This window comes from Onthophagus taurus, chromosome 6, assembly GCF_036711975.1.
Source record: "Onthophagus taurus isolate NC chromosome 6, IU_Otau_3.0, whole genome shotgun sequence".
Lineage (NCBI taxonomy): Eukaryota > Metazoa > Arthropoda > Insecta > Coleoptera > Scarabaeidae > Onthophagus > Onthophagus taurus.
The window spans coordinates 2,190,846-2,217,444 of record NC_091971.1 but is presented as its reverse complement, the minus strand read 5'-3'; the positions used below and the strand labels follow the sequence as shown (position 1 = coordinate 2,217,444).

The window sequence follows — 26,599 nt, the reverse complement described above, 5'->3', positions numbered from 1 at the left end:
CTTTTTAGAAGTTTCTTCTGATTCGTAGTTTTTACCTATTTTATAAGTGATTTTGAAGAGTATCAAAAGTATCAAGAGTATCGTAAAATGGGTGATCCGGAATCATCCGAGATGAGTATGACATTCAATGATATGTAAGTACTTCTTTATTTTAACTTTTTTGATAACATAACCTAAAATTTTTTCGAATACATCAACCCCTTTGATTTAAAATCTTTCAAATATTATTTTAATACTTATTAAGTTGTTGGATTGGTTATAGTTTATGTAAAGTATACCTTGATAAGTTCATAGATAACGTAAATTATACATACGAAAAATAACGGAAGTTCTTTTTACGCATGTGCGATTAGAATAAAAGCCCCTCATTGGCAGTTTGGTCCAAAGCCAAGAGTGTTGATGCTGCACGAACTCTGTTTATCAGCGAACTCTGTTTCAGTCGAGTACAGGACTCGGTTCTGTATGATACCTTATCGATTTTTTTTTTCAATTTAGCGCTATTTATTTCAGCAACGTATTCTTTTCGTTTACGTTAATAGCAATAATCTGTAATATGTGCGCGTTTTGTGGTTTTTAGTGACTCAATTTTGAAAACGATAACAATGTATCGTTTATTATTATATTATGATGCTTCATAGCATTCGGTTTTTCAAGGGGTTGGTTGTTATCAGTGAACTAAATGTAACGGGTTTAATGTGAAAGAGAGACATGTCGTATTATAATAAATATGGGGCGCAAAGGACACCCCCCAGGAAATCGCTTACTCAACCTTCTGCAACTAGTCCTTTTTGGTAAGATTTAATGATCACTTTAAAATATTTTTAGTTTAATATACGTTTTAGAATGAGTCATTGTGTTTGTGGAATTGGGGTTGAATGTGATTATTTAACGACATAATAATATTCCTTGTATTTTCTTGATCAAATAAAAGTTAAAGACCTTTTTTTTGATAATATTGTTTACCTTATTTTGTAAAACTAATAAATACGTCATGGTGACGCCAGGGAAGCCCGATAAATGACGTTCTTGTTCCAATTTCTTTCCCTATTTCCATTGTACTAATTCAAATAAATTAAATATTGCGTGCATTTTTTTTAGGTTTATTTATTGAATACATTATTAGCAACAACAAGATTCAAGAACATTGACCTAACCTTCCATTAATATTAATAAACCCTTTAATAGTCAACAATTGACGCCCAAAACGTGTCCAAGAGAGTTCTATTCCAAGTTTACGTCATACTTTTAACACATTTAAATAGAACTTGTTGCTATAAAATCGTTTCTTGGAAAAGTTATTACTAAAATGCGTTTTGGCAATAATAAATAAACATCAAATAAATACCTCGTTCCTCAATGGGTTGTATCCGAGTGTGTTTAACGACGAGGTCGTTTTTATCGCGCCAATTCCGTTCTTCTAAGATAAATAATAATGATTGTAACGCCGGGTCAAAATGTTAGTAAAAATATGAAAATTATACTATGTGGGCGAGATAACGAATTTTTGATAAAATTGCGGTTGACTACGGTTTTTTTTAGATGTCATTTCCTTTCTATTATCTAAGTTTTATTAAGGAAGTCGGAACATAAATTTAATATTTTCGATATTAAAGACTCAGTTGTAGCCTTTGCGGGTCATTCTTGCGTCAGAGGTTTTGTATTTATGATTTTTTTCTTTATTAACATTTAATTCAATGACTGATGAGAAATTTTTTGAATCCTGCTATATTTCCTGTAGTACTGAGCGTCTAAAGAGTTGATTTCAATGTTTTATATCAACCTGATTGAAATATGGCTAGTATATTTCAATGTCATGTGATGTTATGCAAATTTTTATCTCCTGGAGCCTTTACAAAACAACTTAAACATGAATCAAGTAATTGGCAACCAAGTTTATAGTAGTGCATAAATTAAAATGTGCTACTTCATATGGCCGGATGACTGGGCTATACAGTTTGGAGCCAAGAGAACAATGGATAACAACTTTTAGTTAACTGATTTTCTTCAACATTGAGTTATAGCATCTTGGACACATTTCCGTGATTATGACATTAAAATATTATAGTTTCCTTTTTAGATGGTGGAGCCCTCTACTATATTGTAGAGGAGAACGCAATATCGTAATTACTCTTGTTATAAACTTACTAATTGTTTGCTCTGGGAGCAGTATGCTTTAGATTATTATCTTGCTATAGTACACATTTTATTCTTCATCTTCTCTTTTAATCTCTTTCAAAATTATCTATTATTATTTATTTAATTTGTTGAAGAAGGCTTCTAAAGACGCACGGCTAAACCCGAAACTTTCTAGTTCTAGGTCTAGTGTTAGTTCGAGTTTTGCAGTGCTATAAAGCTATGGAAAATGATATTGATCAATTAAATAATTATTGTATACTTTTTCATGTTTCTCGATGTATGAATAGAATCTCTGGCTAACTTCACACCAACCATATAGCTAATATACTTTTTTAAATATGTTATCTTATTCTAATGTTTGCTTGTTACGCATATAAATTTCAATGTGTGCATTTCTAAGTTCAACGAACCGTCGTTTATCTGACCCAGTGCACGAGTCAGGACGTCGCGGACGGCGTCGCGACGCTTATTTTAATTTTTAACCGACGGCGACGACGCCCGTCCAAATTCTTTGTCCCGCAGCTACTACTTGAAAAACACCGCTCGGTCCGAAAGGGGGCAAATTTATGTACGATAATGACGCTTTAAATTTAACGCGGAAGTGGTCCTCGACAAATTCTCGTTATCTTGTTGTTTATTTTGGGATTTTGTGTGAGGAAAGGCTTCCAGAAGCATCTTAGAATTCCAAGTCAAAGTTTTTCATTAGATTTATTTGTTATTTTTATTTATACATCTGATTTAAACTCATCTTATACTTAATTCAATCAACCGAATTCATTGTTGGATCATAAAAGTTTTACAAAGTGTTTGTCGAGGACGTTTTGTTATTCAATTAACCAATAATATGTCGACACAAGTGATTTAGAAGGATATACATTTATTTAGTGAAGCTTGAAGGTGTGAACATCCCCGCAATCGATTTAGACGGGAGAATAATAATTTACCTCTTCTCAAAGCGGTTTGGATTTCGAGGCAAATCAGATACCTCTGTTTGAAAATAGTTCGATAAGGACCAGACGCGTGTACTTGGAAAACGTGAATACTAAAGTATAGATAATTGACTTAAGTTAGAAGCCGAGGAGGACTGTAACGCCCCTAATTGCCCCTTGAGTTAACAGACACGTTCGGTTTTAAGACGCTGAGAAATGTATCATCAACGGGTTCCAAAAACTGGGCTACATTTTCCGATGGTCAAATATCAACAAACATAGTCGGGATCTCTTTGTTTGTTTGTCCGTTTATCGCTTCCAGGTGTTCGATTTCAAATGTTGCGTGTACGTTTCGGTTGGAAACGTATTAGCAGGAACCATAAAAGTTTGCCGGCGTAAAAGATTTTGGCTTCACAGCCAAAACAGTTTGTCTCAACTTTGACGTAATTCATAAACACCATCTGTTGGTTAGCTCTTTTTAAACAAATTGTTGGCACGGAAATTTTAAATTCCAAACGTTTTCCGAACGTAAACATTTAAATGTAAATTATTCGAAATTTATCTTTTAGTTTAATTATGGTGTTATGTAGGTACAAGATGTTCCTTAAAAAAAAAGGTCAAAGGCCATGATGAGAATGATCCTGACGCACTGTTGGCAAGTTGACAAACCCGACGGACAAATTGGCATGTCTAATTAACCGGAACAATGAAATTGGCCTTGTTCATGTGTGTCATTCTAGGTGGTTTCGGTGGCGAAAGACCACCCAAAACAGCCCAACACCCGACGACACGAAGAAGGAACCTGTCGCGTTTAAAATTGGAGACCAGAAGCACAAATATAGAGCCACCATCGAGATGACATCCGTCTCCAGGTGTGCGGCGCGTGACTAAGTCTTGAGATTGCAAAATCGTATTTATAAAATTGATGCGCACCCCGTTAATTAAGACGGCAACCCGATTGTGCGTTACTTAACTGTTTGTTTAAGTTTACAAAGTGCAAATAAACCGCGCTTCAAAGCCGATTCGAAGCGACGAGGTGCACCTTTGCTCCTTTTTCTGGTCTGTATTGCACAGGAAGAGGCTCTTTCCCCAGATCTAAATATAGGATGTTGCGTTTTGCTTTAATTTCCCCTCGAATGCGATGAAAGACGGCCCTCTGTGTATTCATATAACCAGGAGGTTTTAAGAAAAAATACAAGCGAAATTCAACAGGATGTTTTTGTAACTCAACAATTTCATTTGAAGCGGCACATTTCACTTTTATAAAGAAGGAAGAGGGTTCTTATCGTTTTTACGCGCACACTTCCGTTGTTATTAGAATTTTTTATTATCTATTTTATGTAAGTACCTGCATAAAAGCTGTGAAAGAAAATAGTATTCTAAAATCCTTTTTTATAAAATACCATTTATAGTTTGTGTACCAGTTTTTTTCTTAGTAACAATCTAAGTCGAGATAATCACTAATTGTACCGCACGTCGCCTAACGTGGAAGCTGGATAAACAGCAGCTTTCTGAAGTAATCCGTTACGGTTAACGTTTCGTTACAATCTCACACAGTTGTTTCCAACATCTAACTGTCAGGACCTCCTTGGAAAGCACCTTTTCCACTAAATTAAACGACTCTTAATGGTCCGCGATTACAATTATCTTTTTCATCCAAGTCCACATTAAACTAGAATTTGGAATTATGAAACCTAAAATTACAATGCGTTTTAAACCTGAAAATAATGAAACGTTTAGACCTGGATTGAGGAAACGCTAAACCTGAATTTAGAAACGCGATTCGTTCTCGAAGGCGCCTAACGCTTATTTTCGGACCTAGCATTGGGACGTTAAAAATAAAATAGGTCAAACAGTAAATTCTGACACGTTAGATCCGTCGAGGTTATAATATACGCGTTTTATTAGATAAAAATAAATTTAGTCGCGAATAAGGGTTTTTATTGAGGCAGTGAATTAATTTTGTATGGCAGAAGATCCGTCCAAACGGTTCGTGCTATTGGCAAAGTAACACTCTTGATTGCTGTCCTGATACAGTTTTAGATGACCTAAATTTAAGATTTGTGCTGGCGTGGCGAAACAACACAATGTTAGAGTACTAATGAAACTATTCATAATTGTTATATGGGTACGTATAAATAAGTTATATAGTTATATAGATATGAAAAGTCTAAATTTGATAAACTGCTATCATATAAATTAATCTGGGTAAAATGATTTGAAAGACAACAATTACAGAATAATGAAATGATGTGTTTTCTGCTTGATAACATACTAAAAGGTTTTACCTTCACAAGTTATATTCATTTCAATATATATCCTCAGGGTACTGTCTGTGACATTTTCATGACACTAGTTTATATGTATTGGTTCTGTTTTCAAATACTGGCATTAAAATATTGTTTGCTCGCTTATCAATTGTTCGAGAAGACTGCACTTCATATAGCTAATTAGAGTGTATTGTATAGAACGGAGTCACATGTTACATGGTCCTGGGTATGTTATTAGTAGACCAAATGAAAAGAGCAAATCTCTTTCTACACAGGCTTTTGAGTTTTAAATTGAGTGATTCTGTGTAGCTAAGAATGTTTTGTCCCGCGGTTGCAAAATTCCTTCTAACTAGTTTTGCTACATTTGTGGACAATTCCTGGTTAAGTCATAAGCCAGACCACTTATTTTGATGTGTTAATCGGAAATCACGATAAGTAGTGATCTCCTCGTGAATGCTGTATTAGTTGTAGCGTGTTATTGGTGCAATGAATGAAAAGGAAAACAATCATTTTGGCCATTGCAATTTTTGGTTGGAAGATGGATCTATTTAAAAGAAAGCTGAAAATCGAATATCCGATATGTTTTCTGATACAACACCTGTTACCAGTTACACAAAAATTCAGAGGCAGCAATGAGCTAGGCATGTCGCCAGAATGGAAGGAGAGCTACCTAGATTGTTAATACATAGTAAAATGCAGTGAGTATCACCGAAGGGAAGAGCACGAAGAAGATGAGAGATGCAAGAGTAGTGCTGAGGTGCGGAAATTGGAAGAGAGAGGCGATAGTGAGGTGTGAAGGCTTAATATGATCAAATATATTATATTGATATAATAAAATTAGAACACAGTGTTTGTAAAAACTTTTTTCTTGCTTTAGTTATTCTTAGGGAGTCTATATTTAATTGTAATAAGTTTATTATAAATCTTCCAAATGTGAATTTGATCAATAACAAAGATTTTTTTTTCAGCACAAGTCCTTGTCAATTACAAGAATTAACATTAGATCCTGATGGTACTTATAACCGTAAGTATTCTATTATTACTCTTATCGAAATCATTTAAAATAGATTAAGAAATGTTTTGATAAAGAATTTTGTTTGGTTGTTCTTTTAAAAATACGTGATGTGAGTCTTTTGTGAAGCAACAAATAATAAGTACTTTTTTATAGTCACTTGGAAATTATGGGAAAAGGTTTACAAGAGTCGTAAAGGTGCAAATTTTTCCATAGGGCGTGGGTTGTTTACGTGTCGTTATTTAAAGATGTTTCGTCCGCTAATTGCCTTTGGCTGGTTGCCAAAATTCGGAAAGAGACCGAGTACATCACCGAACAAAGACGGAGAAACGTCATGCGATGGAAAAATGTCGCGGCACGGTGTATTGAAAAATCTCTGGTGGTAGAGAAACATCTGCCAAGTTTCTTACGTTATTTTCATCATTGGCTAGCCAACAGCAACTCGCGTTCTCCTTGAAAACCACTACCGATCTCATTATTCATTTATTTGAAACTTTTTTTTAATACAACCTATTTTTATCTTTCCCAATTTGATTAAATTTGGATTCCATCAACAGTGAAGGTACTGATCACGTCAAAAGAAAATAACAGCTTCTTTTGGACGTGTTTATTTAAATAAGCCACTGAGTGTCATTAAAAAACGATAAAAAAATAATCGAATCGATCAAACTATTTTGGTCGTGTTAAACAATCCGTTAAAAGTAAGAAAAACCATCTGGCTGTGATCGAATGAGTCAAATGGTTTTCTCGCCTTGACACTGCCTCCGAACGGGAGCTCCCCCTAAACGATTGGAGAACAGCTGGAGAAACACTGCGATCGAAATAAACAAAGCGTTATAAACTTTATCTTTTTCTATTATCCAATGTTTGATTAGCGTCAATTGGAATTAAACGTACCGAGGAGGACGACGTTACCCTTTTTCATTCAGGAGTTAATTGTAGCGCCCTCGGTTTATTGCCGTCCGTAGTATAAAAGCGTCGACCTATTTATATGAATTACCTTTGCCTTTTTATCTTAGGACTTGAACATGTAGAATAACTAACATCGCGATAACGGACCGTTTTATAATTGAAATGGCGCCAACATTCTTTAAGTTGGAGTAAATCCATATTCTATTTCAATCGTTTATTATTTTCTGACACAAACAAAAACATTTAAGTTGGCGTATTCAAACTGATAACAAAATTCGCTCTGTCACATTTTCTCATGTTCGGCCAATTTTTTTTTTAGCCCCGCTCTCCAAATCCCATGATCGAAAACCAACCCCTTTTGGGAATTTCGTGTTTTAATGAAATTATGCGTATTGCTTATCGTCTGAGAGCCGAAGAACTAAGAAGCACCTAGTACCATCAGGTGATGGTGGTTTCATCAGTGGGTAACACCTTTTTGCTCTAAAACAGACGTCGTTACAGACGGAAGGGACGGTTGAGACATTATTCGTTAGGCAATTTTATTGTGTGTGTTATGGTGCGCCGTTAACTCTTTCAAGATTTGTGGTACTGCGATATGGCACGATTGTATATCAAGGATTTACTTAAATCAATGCTCAAAATGGACGGTAATAATTTAAACGATATGAACGCACACTCCACAGCGTCGATTTGCTCAAGGGGTTCTACTGAGGATGAGACCGACCCAGAAACGTTATCTTCTATGAGTAAGCGGGTGGTTTTTTTATTGAGTACACTCGTTCCGCTTTTAATCACTGTCATGTCGATAAATGTTGATAAATATGTCTTATACGCTTCAAACACTGTGTTAAGAATCGTAGCACTTTTATTTATTTAGTTTGTTACAAAATGTAATCATTTTTTGTTTAACTTTATAGATGCTGTTGGTGGATATCAAACTTCGAATATCGGGCAAGCCCGTAGCCGATCAGTTAAGGAGTTTGAAGAAACTCTTACCGCTCTTCGGAAAGAAAACTTCAATCTTAAGCTGAGGATTTATTTCCTTGAGGAGCGGATGGGGACAAACTTTGGCATGGATAAAGAAAATGCGATTAAAAAAAATATTGAATTAAAGGTAATTTTTTATTATTATAAATAACTTTATTAATTTTCTTATTTTGTAGGTGGAAGTGGAGAGTTATAAGAAAGAGCTTGCAGAGAAACAGGATCTCTTATGTCAAGCTGTGAAGGCTATGGAGTTGGATGAAGAAGAACACATTAAAGTGAAAGATGAACTCCAACAGAAAGTTAATAACTTACAGAATCAATTAGATTCGCTCCAACAGAAGTATGATGTAAGTTATTTTTATTTTTCTATTTCTAAAATCATTTTTATTGAATACTATGTATTTAGGATGCTACGGGAGATCATGGTGATCGTGGTTTTGATGATGATAAAGAATTTTATGAAAGAAACTTTGAGAAACATTGCAGTCATGAACCCTACATACAAGAATTAGAAAATAAAATAAAAGAACTTGAAAACGCTGTAAGTACAAATAAAATAGGATAACAAATAAAACGAAAGAGATGTAACATGAATAACACGTTTTTTTAGTCTTGTTAAAAATTGGCCATTTGTGACAACGTGCTCTTAAGTGTTTGTTCTATATTCTTAAAGTGTTTAATTTATTTTAGCTGGAAAAATCGAAAGAAAACGCGCGTGATTTGGACAACCTTTTACAGCTAACAGAAAATAGAAGTAGTAATTTAGCGTCCGTTGAAGAGGAATTAAAAGAAAAAGAAAACGCCTTAAAGAAACAACAAGTCGACATCGAAGAACGCAATAAAATCGTGTCGAATTATCGCGTACGCGTGAGTAAACTCGAAGATGATTTGATTGAAAAGAAAAACGACATTGACTTCATCGCCAAGGAGTTGAAAGAGAAGTGCCTTTTGGTGCAAGATTTAAAACACGACAACGAGGATCTTCAAAAATTGCTGAACGAGAACCAAGCTAACCTAACGTTGGAACGACGCAAGATCGAGAAGCATAAGCTATCGGTTTACGAACGGAACAAGCGGATTATCGAACTAGAAGACGAGGTGAAACAGCTAACGAAAAAATTAACGATTATGCAGGCGCAGTTCGAGGTTGCGGTCAAAACCGAGGTTCAACGTAAAAACGATGGGGCGCGTAAACCTCAGTCACCGCTTACTGACGCTAATAAATTTGCAGTTGTCGAGCCGGCTAAAGGGAATGCCAACACCGCATCCGGCGACGAGCATGTATACAGCAACCCAAGGTCGCCATCACTATCGCAATTAAAACTCTCACCCCGATCTTCATCGCCAAATTTCGAACGTCATCGCGTCCAATCCAAGTCACCTTCACACGCACCGGCCGAATGTTCGTCTAACTACGCCGTTACCACGCCAGATTTAAAACAACACAGTCTTGATCAGTTACAGCAAGCAATTGGAAATTACCAGAAGCAAATCTCCAAGCTCGAACAAGATCAACTTAAAGCGTGTAAACTTATCCAGTTTATGTGCGAAACTCGTAAAAAGAACACTAGAGAAATTGATGAACTTAAATCGATTATTACAAAAAAAGATTTTGAAATCGATCAGCTATCAGAAAAAGTTAGGAAGACACCTTTTAAAGATCTTAGCATGGTGGAATCCTTGTCCACTCACCTTTTATCGCCCAATCATAGTAAGAAGAGCGTAAATTCAAGAACCGACGTCAGCAAGACTTCTAGCATTGAAGTCGTTACAAATAATGAGGTAGCCCAAAAAATTACTAAATATTGATTTGTCTAATGTAATTAGATATTTGCTTTATTTTTTTTTTGCTTTTAATTTTAATTGCATGAGTTAGCGCTTTTTATATAGAACTAATTATTGGCGGGTTCCAATTTTTAAACTAACAACATTAAAGATGCTGAGCGAATAAGCAAGGGTTAATAAGACATTTGCGACATCTAGTATCAATTTGGCGAGTTATATTAATTGAAATGTCATTTTGTTACAATTCGTGAAATAATTTTTGAGTATTTAAAATTTTAAATCACCTGTAGTATTTTTATTAATGTTTTGTCTTCTTTGTAAATAAAATATCTATTTTTAATTTAATATATCTGAAATGAAAATAAGTAATGAGAGAGAAAGAGAAACCTATTGCGGTGCATCAGAGCAACGTTGACACCACTCTAAAAATAGCGTCACTCAAATAGAATCTTTTGAAATGGACCCGGTGTCTTAGCTTTCCTCTCCCATACAGTTTTGAGTCTTCTTACAGTGTGCTGTTCAATAAAATTTTAGACTTTGTTGATGAAAAAATTAGTTTAACTTAATCAAAACGGGATTGATCAAAATTGGTAGGGTGGGATTTACTACTTTTGGTTAAATTATTTAGTATTTTTAATTATTTTGCTTTATTGATTGTTGACGCGAGGTTTAAGGTAAAAAATTCCGGCAATGTTTTCTTGCATATGTTCCTCGGCGAGTAGTAGCGAGGTATTTTTTTTGTGCATGTATTTTTGAGTTTTAATCGAATTTGCTTAAAGATACAATTTACCACTTCTTTCTAGTTTTGGTCTGAAATTGTCAACGCCATATTAACAATCATGCCTAATTTGTAATTACGAGCAATGTCCCAACTGTTAACCCTTCCGCAAAATTTGTATGTAAAGAAAACTAACACAAAAAAAAATCTTTATCTTAAATTTTTCTGTAATAACAAATGTATTTAGATTACACGCAATAAAAGACATGCAAATTTTGATTAAGGTTTTTATTTCATTTAGCTTAACGCATAATTCAATATTTTTTTTGTTGATACATACAGACATCTGCTCCTGACTTGATTGAGGACCCTAAGTTGTTACTAGAACAATACAGAGAACTTACAGATAACTTAGAGGAACAAAAACAGGTAAAATCTAATTTGTAGTGAAAATAGATTAATTACATTTTTGTTTTTTAAATAGGTTTTGATAAGTACCGTTGAAGAAACGAAAAATCAACTCGAAGATCTTGAATGTAAATGTGAATCGCTCAAGGCTGAACTGAAAACTCGCGAAAATCGAATTGTCGACTTGGAATTTGAACTTCTCTCGTTATCCCAGGGAATATCGAGTGAATCTTTAGGAATGGGGGAGAAGTCTGATGTGGGTAACGAAAAGCCAGCCTCGTTCTTCATCAAAGAACTTGAAGAAAAAGACCGTGAGATTGAAAAGCTCGAATCGGAACTTAAGAAGCGGACCTGTGATCTTCAAGGAATCGTTAACAAAGAACTTTGGGAGAAGAATCGAGAAATTGAAAAATTAACGAAACGTTACAACGAAATCATCGCAACCAAAGACCAAGAATTGAATCAACTCGAAGGAGATTTATCATCAAAAACTCAACAATTGGAGGTTTTAACTGATAGAATATCTGAATTGGGGATAATCGTGAGACATCAAGATGATTCTTTCGAAATAATTAAGAAGGAAAGTCTCGAATTGTGTTCGTTAGAGTTAAAATTAAACGATTCGATCAAAGAACGCGACTTTTATCGAACGCAATTGGTCGAGTATGATAATAAACTCAAACTAGCTACTGAAAAAGCTATCATTGATACACAAAAATTATCGCAGTTAGAAAATGAAGTACAATTGATCAGAGAAGAAAATGAGAAATGTGAAAATCTTCGGCAGGACGCCCTGGAAGTGTGCTCGATTCTTTCAAGACGCCTGGAAGAGTTGGCTTACTTTTTGGACTCTTTGCTTAAGCAGAAATCAGTTTTGGGCTTTTTAGGGACGAAACAAAACGAAAAACTTCGACAACTTATTAATCAAAGCTTAGATATATCTCACACGTTATCGCTATCTATATCTTTAAACCCAAATCAAAGCCTGATGCAACTCTCCAACCTCTCAGCTCTTTTAAACACAACAACACCAATCGAATGTGACGAAAACGGCGATCAAAGCGAATACGTTAATAAAATCCCAACGGAAATTTCCCTTACCTATCACAGTCATTTTAGTCAAACAGAACAAATAGGCGAAGAAGGTGGGATTATTGCAACGCTAAGATCGCAAATTGATAAATTAAAGAATGACATTCAAGCTAGGGATATCGAGTTGGAAAAATTGGGCGTTTCTTTAGAAAAAGGCGATAACAATGAAGTAAAAATGTTATCTGTTGTTAAAGTCGATGAATGCATTAAAGAAGACGAGGAAATTATGGATGTGTTATTATCTATTGTTCCCGAATCGCAAGGTGCACAACCATCGTCTCAACAAATCTACGAAACATTAGTATGCACTAAAATAAGCGGATCTGCTGATAAATCAAAGTATGGGATTGATAATTCGGATACTGAATCGTGGTCTGAACCAGATAGAGCCGTATCTAAAGCAAGAATCGGTTTGGGCGATTGTATAACACCAACACAATCAAGAGAAGATATAGCCTCCACTGAAGACGACCCAGAAAAATCTAATTCCACTTCACGATTAGTTGTATCCAGGAAATCAATTTTGGCAGAAAACCGCCAAACAATAATAAATCTCCACGAACAAATTTGCGAGATGGAATCGAAATTAAGAGAAAAAGAAGCTGAATTAGAAATGCTAAAAGATACCTGTTCGGAAATTACCCTCCAATTAGAATCATCGCAAGAAACCCAAAAAAGAAACATGGAAATAAACGAGGAATTAAAACGTGAAAGAGATGAACTCCTCGAAAATGTTGAAATGCTTGAAAAGAAATTGGCATCGACCGAAATGGTAAAACAAGAAACGCAAATGCAACTTGGCGAGCTTCAAAAAACAATAGAAGAGGTGAAAACCTCGCAGAAAATACTACAAGAAACCGTTGATCTTAAAAACAAAGATGCTCAAAATAAAATGAACGAACTTGAATTAGAAAAAGGATTACTAATTGAAAAATTGAAATTCACAGAACAAAAAGCTCAAGATTTAGTAACTGAATGTATTAATGCCGAGAAAAAATTGCAATTATTACGGGATGAGTTACAATTCATAGAGCAAAGCGTCCGAGAAGAATTACAATTAGATTTTGAGGAAAAACTCAGGGAACAAGACGAAAATTACGAAATGAAGCTTAAATTACTTGAACGTACCGCTGAGGCGGAATTGAAAATGTTTAGGGATGAGGCTGATGCGAAAATAAGAAGGATCACCGATGAAGCTGATTTACAAATTAAACAGTTGGTGATTGATAATCAAGAATTGTTGAGTAAATATGATGCTGAATGTATGCGAAGAGTGGAAGTTGATAAAGTTATGGGATCAATAAAAGAACTAGAAAAGGTAAATTTTTTAAATACAATTTTTTTTAATATAATATACATCTAGAATAACAATTAGAACTAATGCTAACACTAAATCTAGAACTAGAAACATTCCATGAGTCTTTTAAGATGGTTAAATCCGAATTTATAAATAATTTGACATACAAGTGTCATCGTAACGTTAAACGTCATTTTGACATTTAAATTTACAACACATCCTAAAATGATACCAACCTAAATTTTTGAAAATCTTTTGATGAATGTCGAATATATTTTGATTTATAGTATTTCGTTAATTTTAATATTTCAATAAGGTTTTTTTTCATCAAATTAACTGATTTTTGAGTTTTTTTTAATATCTACTTTCTTTAAAGATGTTGACGTTTAATTGTCAAATTGACGTTTAAAAATCAAATTGTTTAGTTTGCAATTGCCAATAGATACAATCATCGTTCAAAAGATGGCGTTAGTTAGAAGTTACTAAACTTAAAATTTATTATAAGAATTTTATTATTTGTTTTTTTATATTAAATCTATATAACTTACCCCGTTTGCATCACAAGCTTAGATATTGTTTAACAACTACACGTTACAAAATAAGTTTATTTATTTATTTATTTTTAGTTCAAAAAAGTTGTAAAAGTAGCTGAAGATAGAATCCGCTCTTTAGAAGACACTGAAAAACATTTAAAACATCAATTACACGACACAGAAATCCAATATCAATCGAAAATAAGTATGTTGCATTGCGAATTAGAAAAAATTAGTTTGTCGCATTCGGAGTCTTTACTAGAAAAGTCTCGTATCCTAACGGAAAAGACGGAACTAGATACGCGTCTTAAAGAATTTGCTGAAAAGGAAATGGAATTCGCCCGTCAAGTGTGCGAGTACAAAGACGATTTTGAAAATATGAAGGACACGTTTCAAAAGCAATTGGCGCATCTTGAAAGTCAAAAGTCGCGGCTTGAATTGAGAATTGGGGAACTCGAACAAGTCAACGCCGAGCTTAGAAATCGATTGGTGAGATTACAAGCTACCGATAATAATCAACAAAATAATCAACAACAAACATCTAAAACGCCTGTTGCCCACCCGGCATCAAGTCGCATATTGGAGCTATTTTTGAATAAAACAGTACCAGCGAGTTTTAAGAGGCAGTATTCCGAGAATTCCGAGTATTCCGAAGATCACAATAATTCTGGTAGAAACGTGTTTGGAGGTCCTGCTGTTTCAGGATCCGCTGAAATCGATAGACAACACGCTAACTCATCTCCCGATCTTGGAATTGAAAGCGATCACGGCCGATTTTCAAGTTTGGAAGCCGCGGTTAATATCAATAGACCGTTTTTGAAAACATTGGAATTGACGGAATCTATGAGTAATCTATTAAGTAAAGACGACGGCCAAGTTGTGTCATGCAGTAAGTTTTTACCCAATATTTTCCTTTTTATTTTTTTTTTTAATGTAGAATCAAAAAGGAATTTTTTTTTAAATAAAAAAGAATCTGAAAAATGCTCTTTTTCTTTAGACTCTTCGATGTGCCTTGTTGATAGCGATTCAACGAGTTTGGAAGTTGATGCTCTTTGATACAGGTTCACTGGGGATCAAGAAAATAAGTAAGCTAAATAATCTGTGAAAAAGTGAGACTTTGTCAATTATTATCTGACTATTTGTCAGAGATTATCCCTGTTAATTTGATGTTTTTATCTGTTGATTTAAATTTTATAAAATTGAGCATTTTTCATTCGTTTATTACCCAAGTTTATACATTTTTGTATTAATTTCTTTTTATTATTTTTTAGATAATGAAATATGTTGTACGAAAACGAAAGAACTGGTAAACGAAAACAACGATTTACGTAAGAAATTGTTACGAACGCGTCGAGCGCTAGAAGATACGGTTAGTCAATTAACGATGGCTAACCAGCGTAAAAAACAAGTTGAAAAAACGATTTGCAAACAGATTCACAAGACTAGTCAGGTGTTGCGTAAGGCGAAGGCGAACTTAGACAACGGCTCAGATCATGAAGTTTTAAAGCAGTAACAAAAATAGTATTGTCCGGAATTTTTTGTTTCCTTTTTTTATGTATATATTTGTTTAGTCCATTATTATTTTAGCTTACGACTTTTTTATGCTGTACAAAGATAGGTGATTAAAAAAATTTTTTTGGTAAACGTAAATTTGCTCGAGTTAATTAGATTTAAATATTATTTATAAAAAAAAAACGGAAGCATATCTCTATTATTTAATCCACTTTTTTATGACTGATTTAGGAGTACATTCCTGTTTGTGAAGGTGAATTTATTTGAATGAAAGAGTAAAGTTGCATTTATTTTTGTTTTGTTCTCGAATACAAAGAATGTACAAAAAAACTGTGGAAATTAAATGACCCGTGTTAAGATTTTTAAGTTTTTTAAAGTATTAGATTGCAAAATGTTGATCGAAAAATAACATAATAGTTTTGTAAGTGTTCATGTGTATAAATTAAAAAGTCTTGTACATAATGTTGAACCATTTTTTCCAAAATACATAAACTGTTTTACAAATTGGGTTTTATTAACCTTTTATTCATAAAAAGTAACAAGGGTTATGAATTATTTCTTAAACTGATATTTAAAATAATAATTTACGAACTTGTGGTAACAAATTGATTTTTAATTTTTTGTATTAAATCTGCTTTCTTATCTCTCGTAGAACAGTGTAAATTTCTTTCTTTCAACCAATGAAACAAAGTCGTTGTTGTAAGTTTTTCAATAGTATTATTATCAACGTATTCTTTCATATTTTCTATTTTAACCGGTTTAGGTTTCGGTCGAGCTTTTTTAGCTGGGGTCACATTCTAAAAAAAAATTAATTATTAAACTCAAAATTAAAATACGCAAATCTTACTCCAATTAAATCACCAGTTCTTTTACTATTCGCAGCTTGACTTTCCTTCAAACTAGTTTCATTTTCATTTTTTGTAATCGCGATTTCATTTTCCGTATCGATTTGTAATGGTTTCTCTTCAGTATCAGTTTCGCATTCCTGCTGATTTTGACCTACGATTTCTTTTGGTTCTTTATCACAATTCTCAACATCTAAATTTTTTTTACTATCTTTAGTTGGGGGCTACCCAAAAACAGGGGAAAATAAAAAATTATTTGACAACACAAAAAATTACTGCATGATTTGTGTGCATCAGTGTGCATGATGAATTGACAAAATACACTCACCATCGCGTTCAGCACGAAATCCTATACCGTCCTGTACCGCGTTGTATTACTGTCCTGTACCTGTTTATTTGCAATATTTTGTTTATATGCAAACATCACCATAGAGAAATAAAATCAACATCAATACATACATATTTGATTTTCACAAATAGTGTGATTTAATTAAAAATACTTTATTTTATCCGTTTCCTCTCATGCTTACTATCTTAATAGATGTATACATAATAGTGATAACACGTGATTTAATGATTTAAATTCATCATAATTGCTATAGATTGATAGATGAATTGCTAGATTCATTTGCAGGGGATTACCCAGTGTATACGAGGTTAAAGATGATTCCATATCCACTTGGAATATGGAATAAGAACTAAAACTCTCAGCATCCCATCCCAAGATATGTAAAAGATGCAAAGAATAATCTGCACCACGACCTCACCGACATGATGAAAACTTCAAAATGCAAGGAGGATTCTTATTGACTAGAAATAATACTTTTAAACCAACTAACGATATCATGATATCATCAAAGCTTTTTAAACAATCATTTGCAACACAAGATTTGAATTTTAAAAGTTTTCAAAAAACCTTGACTTTGAAATTAGAACCTGTAGTCCGAAAGATCCAAGGTCGAATAGTTAAAGACTACATTTAATAAAAACTTTAAAGTTTAAGACTTTAATTAAAAAAAAATCCATTCTGTTCACAATTCATACATAGCGCCAATTAATATACAAAACACCCTGTTTTATCGACATAAATAGTAACTAACTTCACGATTGTGTACATTGTACAAAAATCACTATAAATGTGGTCCATAAATTATATAGAACAATACTACAATATTAATTATTGAAATAATTTTTTGTAATAACTGTGATAATAACAATAAATATGTCAGAACACGGAGCTGCTCTTCAAACTTATAATCAAGAACTAGTTAAATGTAATTAATTGTGTTAACAAAATAAGTAATCTCAACATTCCTTTTTTTGTTTAGGTTTAGAAGATTTAAGATTAAAAAGGGAGAAATTACAAACGATTATCGATGGTGAAGAAAATAATAAGAATATTTTAGAAAAGAATATAAAAGCTTTACAGGATAAACTTCATGTTGTGAATACAAATCTAAATAATCACAGGGATATTAGAGATAATTACGATAGAATGATAAAAGACGCAGAAAATGGTTTTAAAAAGGTAAAATTTACAACGTTTTAATGGTTTATATAAATTTTAATCTCAGATTTTAGATAGTTCTCAAACGTTGCTCAACTTGGTACAACATGAAGCTAGTTCTTTAGATAGTCGCATTGATAAAATTAAAATAAATGATTAAAGGAATTTGTTTATTGAAATAAACCATTTTTTAATTGTTATTTTAATTATTTTAATTTGTTATGTTTTTATCAGCGCCATCTGGTAGAAAATGTGTCAAATGGCTCTAGTGGTAAAACGTTATGTAAACAGAGATTTTCGCCGTATATTTATTCGATCACAAAAAGCCGCAAGTTTTAAAAGTAAACGACCGATTGCGTCACATAACGGAGTTTCTAAAAGTGGTACCCCGTTCATTTTTTCGCACTAAATTTTGTACTCTTTATTTTTTTTTGCTTAGCGGGTCACAGCTCCGTTCTGTGGTAGTAGTTTCTTTCTCTGTGTGTGCGCGTGTATATGTATGTAGTAGAGAGTCGATGCACAAGTGCGGCCATGTTTACTATAAGGAAAGTGATCGGCGAACGGTTAAAATAATATTTTGTGATTTACGGTGAGTTTTCTCGCGTTTCATCGAGGGGGACCCGTCGCGAACGTCGACGGATGAACCATGGAATCGACGGACAGAGGTACGTGGGTAGTTTTATGTTATTAATAGACGAGAACATGGTAATTTTGCGGTGGGCTAGTTCGGAAAGGGCAATGGCAAAGTCAGGGTCGAGTTATTTGGTTCACTGACCGCATTTCTCTCAACAAATCGCACAGGATTCCCTTAACTTAATCGACTTTTATTACCGTTTTCTAACCTTAATATCATTCCTTTCCCCGCTATTTACAAAACTTAATTTTCATCATAACCTAACTTTATCATTCAAACAATAATAATTCCAATTTTATTCGAAATTTTATTTAAAAATCGTTATTTCATTCCATTTAAATATTTGATAATAATAATCTTTGTTGTTTTTATTGTAGAATTTAAAAAAACGTTATTCTTTGTTATAAAGTGAATTTTTTTGAGGTTAAGCAAACAGGTATCTGTTTTCTTTCATGCAACTTCGTGTGTTTACCTACAGGTGTCACTGGTAAGTTTTATATTTAAATTCGAATTTATAAAATCGATGACATGATTTGACAAAACTTTCACGCATTATTGTATATTATTATTAACGTTATAGTCACAGCTATAACAAAAAGTCAGGAAAAATACTGCCCTAAACATAAAAGGACGGAAAAATCAGTGGAATAACTACACTACTGATACAGGATAGAAGAAGCAAGAAAAGCTACAGAACAACCACAAATGAAGAGATCAGAGAAATGAACAAGTATCTAAAGCAATAAGAAGAGATATCAGAAAATATAAAAAGAAAACCATACTTTGGCATTGAGACAAAAACCAGGTGAAGACAATAGGCATGTTTTGGTTCAAGAATTCTGTAATTCCAGATCATCCACATCCATTCCACACAAACCTGACCCAACCCATCCATAAGCAGATGAGGCAGTAAATATATAAACCACACCTCCTAACCTAACCCTGAGCCAATTCCAGATCATCCTCATGATGTCAAGCGGCGAAATATGTTTCCATTTTTGAGAGAAAAATTAATTTAACGCATAAATTAAACATCATATTATTCAACAGGATACTGTTTTAAAGTCCGACGTCGTTAGACAAGTTACGATAAGTTACAATGATGTGCAAAATGTCTTATATCCAAAGAAATAATCTCTTAGAGCAGCTAACTTCGAAGGTGATAAATATCATTCATGATAATTGGGACGCAGAACATCTAAAAAGACCATAAACTATAATTACGTCATTATACCGCTCCAATTAATTTTATTAAGAAATTTGCTAATGTTTACACATGAAAAAGCTGGTTATGCAAAAATTGAGTTTGACCTGAATTTTAAACTGCAAACTCCGCATATTTTCCAACTACGAAAAGTAAAATCGTTGGACAGTTTTTTTTAAACAAGGCGATTTATTAAAATCTATTTGATTTACGAGACCTCGCGGTGCCATCTGCACCAATATTTTTGTTTTAAACTGGAATTTCTCATTGGGGAAGGTCATGAGGTAGATTATTTTCGGGACTAAACCCGGTCGGTGCGTTTGTTTATTCACCAACTGCGCATCCTTATATTTCTGCCACACCTCGTCCTGACGAATGAAATTTTCACGTAGGTGTTATATTAGAGATTTTCATCTAAAAGGAATTTGAAACATTCAGATTTTTATTTGCATATTAAGGTTTCATTAAAATTACTAAAAATAGTTATATTTTAAGTTTCGCAAAGAGAATAAATCGTAACTTTAGTGAGCGAACCCGTTTCGTTTAGGACGAGACTCAAGGTTACTTTATTATGTTCGTTTAATTTTAGCATTCAAGAACTTTAAAATCATCTTGAAATTATTTGATTTTTTTTAATTATTGTTATTACAAATTTTTTGTTTTATTTTTAGTTAATGATTTGTGGCAATTTTTTTCGCTTCCAAATTGCATTTCCTGTCTTATACATTTCTATTCGTAGATATCCTGCCAGACGTGCTTTTTAGGGGGGTCTTGTTTTGAAAATGGTCGGCCGCTTCGCTGTCGGAAGTTGAGATTTGAAGGTCATCTGAGTACGGATGTGGAGAGAGGGGTTTTTCTCATTCCCTTCGTTGCATTCGTACGCGATATTCTTTTTTTGCAACGTTCCAAGGACAGCTGGTATTTAGAGATGATGCATTGTTTCTTTGGCAATTTTTTTTTTGTGCTCGTGGAGTAGCCCTTCCACTCCAATTCTTCTCATTCTCCTTGCAGTTTCCTGGTGAGCCATTAAAATTCGATTATAACCATGATTAACCCGTCAGATCATCAGTTCTTTTCCTTTACCTTCTTTGGTTAAATATTCAAATTACATTTTCACTAAAGTACCAATTAACTTAAACGATCATCTGTCTGACCTTCAACATTTAAATTGGTTCATCAAGGTATTCAAAACTAAAACACATCGTTATCACAATTTAATAAATTAATTGAAAGATTTAAATATACAACTCAATTTTTGAAAATAAGGATGCATGTTTTCTTGTCATTCCGGAAGACCTTGACATGGACAATTTCATCCACACAGAGAGGCAGCACACGGGTCAAGGACACGCAAAGCACCGGAATAGTCGATAAAGTGCACGTTGACGCGCTGCAACTGGGTCAATAGCTAAAGAGGGGGGTTTAACGAAGTCGAAGGACGGAAGGGATTTTCGTCTCTTGACGATGTGGAAGAGGGTCGTTTCCGATTCGCTCGTATAAGCACGTGCAAGGAATTTATAAAAATGTAAAATTCACATGAAAACCAGAACGGGTGATTTTTCTAAAAGGAACCAGTTTTTGAGTACGAGGAGAAAACAAATTGTGTGGCACAAAAGAAATATACAAGGAGACCGTTATAACAAATCTTGAATTTAACTACATGTAAATACGTTAATTAAGAATAAAAGGCGATGGAAAACTGGTTTTTTAAATTTTGGGACTGTCTCCCATAAGGTTCATACAATAAACCTTCAACTTCCTCTTTATGCATAGTTAATCGACTTCGAAGACTTCGGCTGCCCGAAGTATAAATAAAAACACTCAAAGTACACGCTTTCTTTGGGAATTTTATAGAGTTTTTTAAGTAAAAAACAGCTTAACAACTCTAACTAAAGAAGAATGGGATTGTACTTTCAACACACCAGATGATTCTACGTGGTATGTTGTGGTATCAAAAACCATATATTTTTTGCTTTTGGCTATCATTGTCATAATTTTGTACTTTAGCACACAGAGTTGAGCTACTTGCAGTAAAAATGTACTGCAAGTAAAGTATTCAGTACTTGTTTACTTTAAGTAGTTTACTGCCAGTACTTTCAAATTGTAGATACTTAATACTTGTACTTTCAGTATTTAGCTTAAAATGTACTGGATACTTGTTATTTGTTTGACATAAGAAGTACTTGAAGAACTATTTGTTTACTCCAAGTAGTTTATCGACTTCCAGTACTTTCAATATTAAGTAAAATAACAATTTTTTAAAGTTTTCTTCAAAATCCTAGATAATCTTAGGAATTGAAAAATCAGTTGAAATTATAATTATCCTATATTAGCGGCGGTAGTGTAACAAGAAAAAAAAAAGCAAAGTTGATTATAACCTTGACAGTGACAGTGGAAAACAAATCATAAATTCAATTCTGACAAACGGAACGATTTATCGCCAAAGACGATATCTTCCAATCGACCCAGTCTAAACTATATTACAATGATACCACCAGATATACAGAATAGTAAGTAATTAAGGCACGCATAATTAGCCAAAAGCGAAAAAGAAAAAAAAAACACAACAAAAAGGAGGGAAGAAAAGTGTAAGAAATGCACAGAGTAACAAAGCAGAAAAGAAAGAAGGTGAATAAGGAACATAGGCAAGAAAGTAGAAAAGAAGAAAAGGAAGTAAAATATTACAAGATCGCAATTTGACGGGAGAAGAGGAAATGTGTAAGACAAGTGTTGAAAGATGACAGGGTTGGAGCGTTTCTAATATCCATGGGGAGACCATTCCAGAGGGATATGGCGTACAGCGTAAATGACCTGTGGTACAAATTCGTATGATGTATTGGGAATAGAAGAATTAAGTCCGATTGCGAACGAGTGGGACGCTCGTGTGATGATAAGAATTTAAAATTATTAAATAAGTACTGTGGACGCTGAGTCTTAATAATCTTATAGAGACTTGTTAACACACGGAAGGACCGACGGTTTACGTAAGTAAGCAAACGTAAGTTATTGCGGTAAGGAGTAATATGACAATATTTCCCAAGATCGAATATAAAACGTATGCAATTATTTTGTAATCTCTGGAGTTTATTACACAAAGATATCGACAGGTCAGTACAAACCGTATCTGCATAATCAAGATGTGGAAAAATCAGCGAATAACAGAGGTTGCGTCGAACTTAAGGTGGAAGAAAACACTTAAACTTACGGAGGGAGTGGAAACAAGAGTAAACCCTGTTACAAATCGCCTGAACCTGAGGGCGCCAAGACAGTGCAGAGTCCATCATAACTCCAAGATTCTTAATTACATCCGAAAATTTAATGACGGTGTCACCAAGTAGAAGTTGCGAGTTAGCAAAAGTAGCCACCCTGCCCCGTAGAGGATTTGTACCAAATATTATGGCTTGGGTCTTATTAGCATTGAGCTTCAAACCGTATAGTTTAGACCACTCAAGCACTCTCGCAAGATCATTATTAATTCGCTCAATAGCTTGAGGAAAGTCATCAACTGTTGTATCGGTATAGATCTGCAGGTCATCCGCGTAAAGATGAAAATTTGAAGAAATAACCTTGGTGACACTATCAATGAAGATAGAAAACAGCAACGGACCGAGAACACTGCCCTGGAGCACACCACAAGAAAGCTCAAAGCGGTTGGAAAAGGTTGAATTGGCACGGACACACAGCGTGCGATGCGAAAGATATGAATGAAACCATGAAAGACTCGAGGAAGAAAAACCAATAGATGAAAGTATAGAAAGAAGAAGATCGTAATCGACAGAGTCGAAGGCTTTTGAAATCTTCTGGAAATACTACAAAAATCTTTAGTTATCCGTAAAAATCGCTGGATATCTTTGAAAATGTGCCTAAATACCTAGTTGTATATAAAAATTTTTGGAAATTTCCTAGAAATACTAAGAAATGCATATGCGTGTCTGGGAAGAATTAAAAATCCTCGGTATTCGTAATAATCCCTGGATAGCTTTGAAAATATGTCTAAATTCCTTAAAATTTTTAGAAATATCTAGTAGTATATACAAATGTTTGGAAATCGTTTCAAAATCCCTAGATATGTTTGGAAATTATTATAAAATCTTCTATAAACTTGAAATTCTGTAGAAATCTCTGCAAAATCCTAGATAATCTTAAGTATTCTGAGAAATTTTTATGGTATACTTGAAAATCCGTTGAAATGTTTTGAAAATCTCCTGGAAATACCAAGAAATGCTTAGATAGCTGTCTGGGAAGAATTAAAAATCCTTCATATTCGTAATAATCCATAGATATCTTTTAGATATCTTTTTTAGATATCTTTTAGATATCTTTTTTAGATATCTTTTAGATATCTTTTTTAGATATCTTTTAGATATCTTTTTTAGATATCTTTTAGATATCTCTATATTTAGTTTAGACTTAGCATCGTTCTCTCTGAGCATCTGTCAATTTTTTTCCCTTATTTATGCCATCTTCCATAATATGTCACCTTTTTGGGATAATTTGGTCTTCTTTTATAAATAATACGGCTTTTATTTAGCGTCTTTTTTTAGAATATTTACTTCTTCATTCTGTTTTTGCTATGGGATAGTGTTGATATAATTCTGTCGTGTTTCTTTCTTTTCTATTTAGTTTCTCATGACTTACATGATCCACAATAGATGAGGCAATAAATATGTAAACCACACCTCCTAACCCAAATCTACGGCAATTCCAAATCATCCATACTCATTCCACACAAACCTGACCCAACCCAACCCATCCCCAAGCAAGTGAGGCAGTAAATATGTAAACCACACCTCCTAATCGAATCCTAAGCCAATTAAAATATATTCCTCATCAATTTCACACAAACGTGACCCAAACCCAATCTAACCCAACCCTAAGCCAATTCCAGATTCATTTCACACAAACCTAATGGAACCCATCTAATCCACAACCAATCCCAACCCATCCATAGACAAGCGAGAACATGTAAACAGTTAATTCAAATCTGGCAAAGCGATTACTCAAATATGATTAACACAGTCATATTTTGTACGATAGATTTTTTCATCTTGTCATATTGATATTGATTTATTTCTATTGGAATATTATAATACTGCATTTATGTTACTAATATTGTATTGTCTTATTATTTTGGGAAACTATTTTTCGAAAAATAATGTTATTATTATTATATTATAAAAAGAAGAAAAAGAAAAGAATTTTAGGTAAGAATCAAAGAAAACTAATTAAGGTAATGATAAAACAGTCGATAAATTATTGTTTGTGCGCGACTGTTAAGGTGATGTATAGGCCCATTTGTTATTGCGATAATTCTTGAGAACTGTGACCGTAAATGGAGAGTGGTTCACCGAGGATAGCGCAAAAAAAGGAGGATGATAAACCACAAAAAAGAAAATCAAGATGCATCAAGGTCTACAACTTCGGAAACGGCACAAAAAAATTTAAAAAATAAATAAATTCGATGATACATTAATCTTGGTGGAAACAATCTTTACCTGAAGTATTTTCTAGCTTTTTCCCTTGAATTATAAAGAATGCATAAAAAATTGTTATCAGAACGAATATTTTATACGCAGCATATTTTAGTTAAAGTTACAAATATCTTGAAAATTCAACCTTTATTTATTTTTATGATATTATTTATCGCACTTTACGTCAACAACATATAACTAACGGTAATAAATGATTGAAAATAAGTAATTTTTATAAAAAAGGAAATTAAAATAAGAAAAGAAGAAGGTGTTTTTATAAATTCCAGAACGAAACGTTTGCGTGTTAGAAACGCATGTTTAAAAGGATGGAGTACCGGGGCAAAACATTTTCCGCCTGGATCGTAGGTAATTTATGCGCGAGATGGCCACAGTTGGCATTCAAGGTGACGACCAGAGCGTACCATTAGATACGTAGATGACACGGAAGGTCAGAACGAAACGCCAAAGCTGCAAATGCCAACCATAGGAACAATCGCAAGAAAAAAAAATAAATTAAACACAATGTAATACACAAACGAAACTTGTTATTCGTAACTCACTTTCTCACTCAACATAATTCTACATTTATTCTTTTTATTTTACTTGGATGATTATATATTCTCGTACAAATCATATTCGTTAGGTTCAATTTTGATGAGTTATGATTATTTTTGTTTTTAGAGAGGGGAAAAGCAGATTGCAGGCGTATTCATGACCTTGTCTTTTTCGTTCTTGAGATTCCCACGCGTCTTGAATTAAAACGTTTCTAATTATTGTCAATTACTGCTTAACAATAATTACGATGTAATGTAACCAACTTTTATTTTTTATAATTTTCCAGAATGTAACAAAAATCTGGGCACGTCTAATTTACTCCTAAATGGTTCGCCAACATTTATGATATGCCCATTACACAGATCTGCAAGGTTTTGTTGTCGGTCAGCTGAAAGTCATTTCCGAAGTTGAATTCGTTTTAATTGTTGAAAATGTCATGATTTGGGATGACCGAGATGCTTGGATTTGCTTCAAAGAAGTTGTCAATGGTTTTTTTAGGCAATAATAAAGCTGCTAATTATAATTTGCTAGTAGACTGTATTAGGGAAAATGGTCCATATCTATGCAAGCTGGTCACTTCAACGTGATGAGCAGCATGCTCAATACAAGAGGTGATCTGGTACAAGATCGATGAAACACAAGCAAAAGAGTTAAATGCAATACAAAACTCTACATCTGACAGTATTGCTCCAACTCATTACGTCATTTTAAAATGGTCATAACTTATAATGGAAAAATCGTACAGGACCATTCGAGAGTGCATTTTGAAGGGTAAGGATAGTACTATATGAT

At 33.7% G+C, this 26,599-nt stretch overlaps 3 protein-coding genes across 8 annotated transcripts; 2 read left to right on the top strand and 1 right to left on the bottom strand.

Moving 5' to 3' along the window:
* The first annotated feature begins 3 nt into the window (after positions 1 to 3).
* Positions 4 to 16,095, top strand: LOC111424879 (phosphodiesterase 4D interacting protein centrosomin). Of its 5 annotated transcripts, none has more exons than XM_023058598.2 (10): positions 4 to 134; positions 6,304 to 6,359; positions 8,177 to 8,373; positions 8,423 to 8,593; positions 8,653 to 8,787; positions 8,937 to 10,028; positions 11,092 to 11,178; positions 11,234 to 13,567; positions 14,173 to 14,968; positions 15,351 to 16,095. In XM_023058598.2, exons 1-10 carry the CDS (start codon positions 88 to 90, stop codon positions 15,590 to 15,592), a joined length of 5,157 nt encoding a protein of 1,718 aa, XP_022914366.2. In that variant the 5' UTR covers positions 4 to 87; the 3' UTR covers positions 15,593 to 16,095. The 5 variants fall into 5 exon arrangements, with proteins under 5 accessions (XP_022914366.2, XP_022914365.2, XP_022914369.2 ...); XM_023058597.2 differs by lacking the exon at positions 4 to 134 and adding an exon at positions 389 to 791; XM_023058601.2 differs by lacking the exons at positions 4 to 134; positions 6,304 to 6,359 and adding exons at positions 6,396 to 8,005; positions 15,077 to 15,164 and having other exon boundaries at positions 15,351 to 15,436.
* Positions 16,096 to 17,024, bottom strand: LOC111424881 (uncharacterized). Its single transcript, XM_023058603.2, has 4 exons — positions 16,896 to 17,024; positions 16,765 to 16,824; positions 16,439 to 16,660; positions 16,096 to 16,388 (listed from the first exon to the last, which is right to left on the bottom strand). The coding sequence occupies exons 2-4, from the start codon at positions 16,765 to 16,767 to the stop codon at positions 16,176 to 16,178; spliced, it is 438 nt and encodes a 145-aa protein (XP_022914371.2). The 5' UTR covers positions 16,768 to 16,824; positions 16,896 to 17,024; the 3' UTR covers positions 16,096 to 16,175.
* A 500-nt stretch (positions 17,025 to 17,524) lies between these two features.
* On the top strand, positions 17,525 to 18,143 carry LOC111424710 (microtubule nucleation factor SSNA1-like). 2 transcript variants are annotated; one of them, XM_023058345.2, is made up of 3 exons: positions 17,525 to 17,710; positions 17,765 to 17,964; positions 18,018 to 18,143. In XM_023058345.2, exons 1-3 carry the CDS (start codon positions 17,659 to 17,661, stop codon positions 18,066 to 18,068), a joined length of 303 nt encoding a protein of 100 aa, XP_022914113.2. In that variant the 5' UTR covers positions 17,525 to 17,658; the 3' UTR covers positions 18,069 to 18,143. The 2 variants fall into 2 exon arrangements, with proteins under 2 accessions (XP_022914113.2, XP_022914112.1); XM_023058344.2 differs by having other exon boundaries at positions 17,527 to 17,710; positions 18,011 to 18,143.
* Positions 18,144 to 26,599: the final 8,456 nt, after the last annotated feature.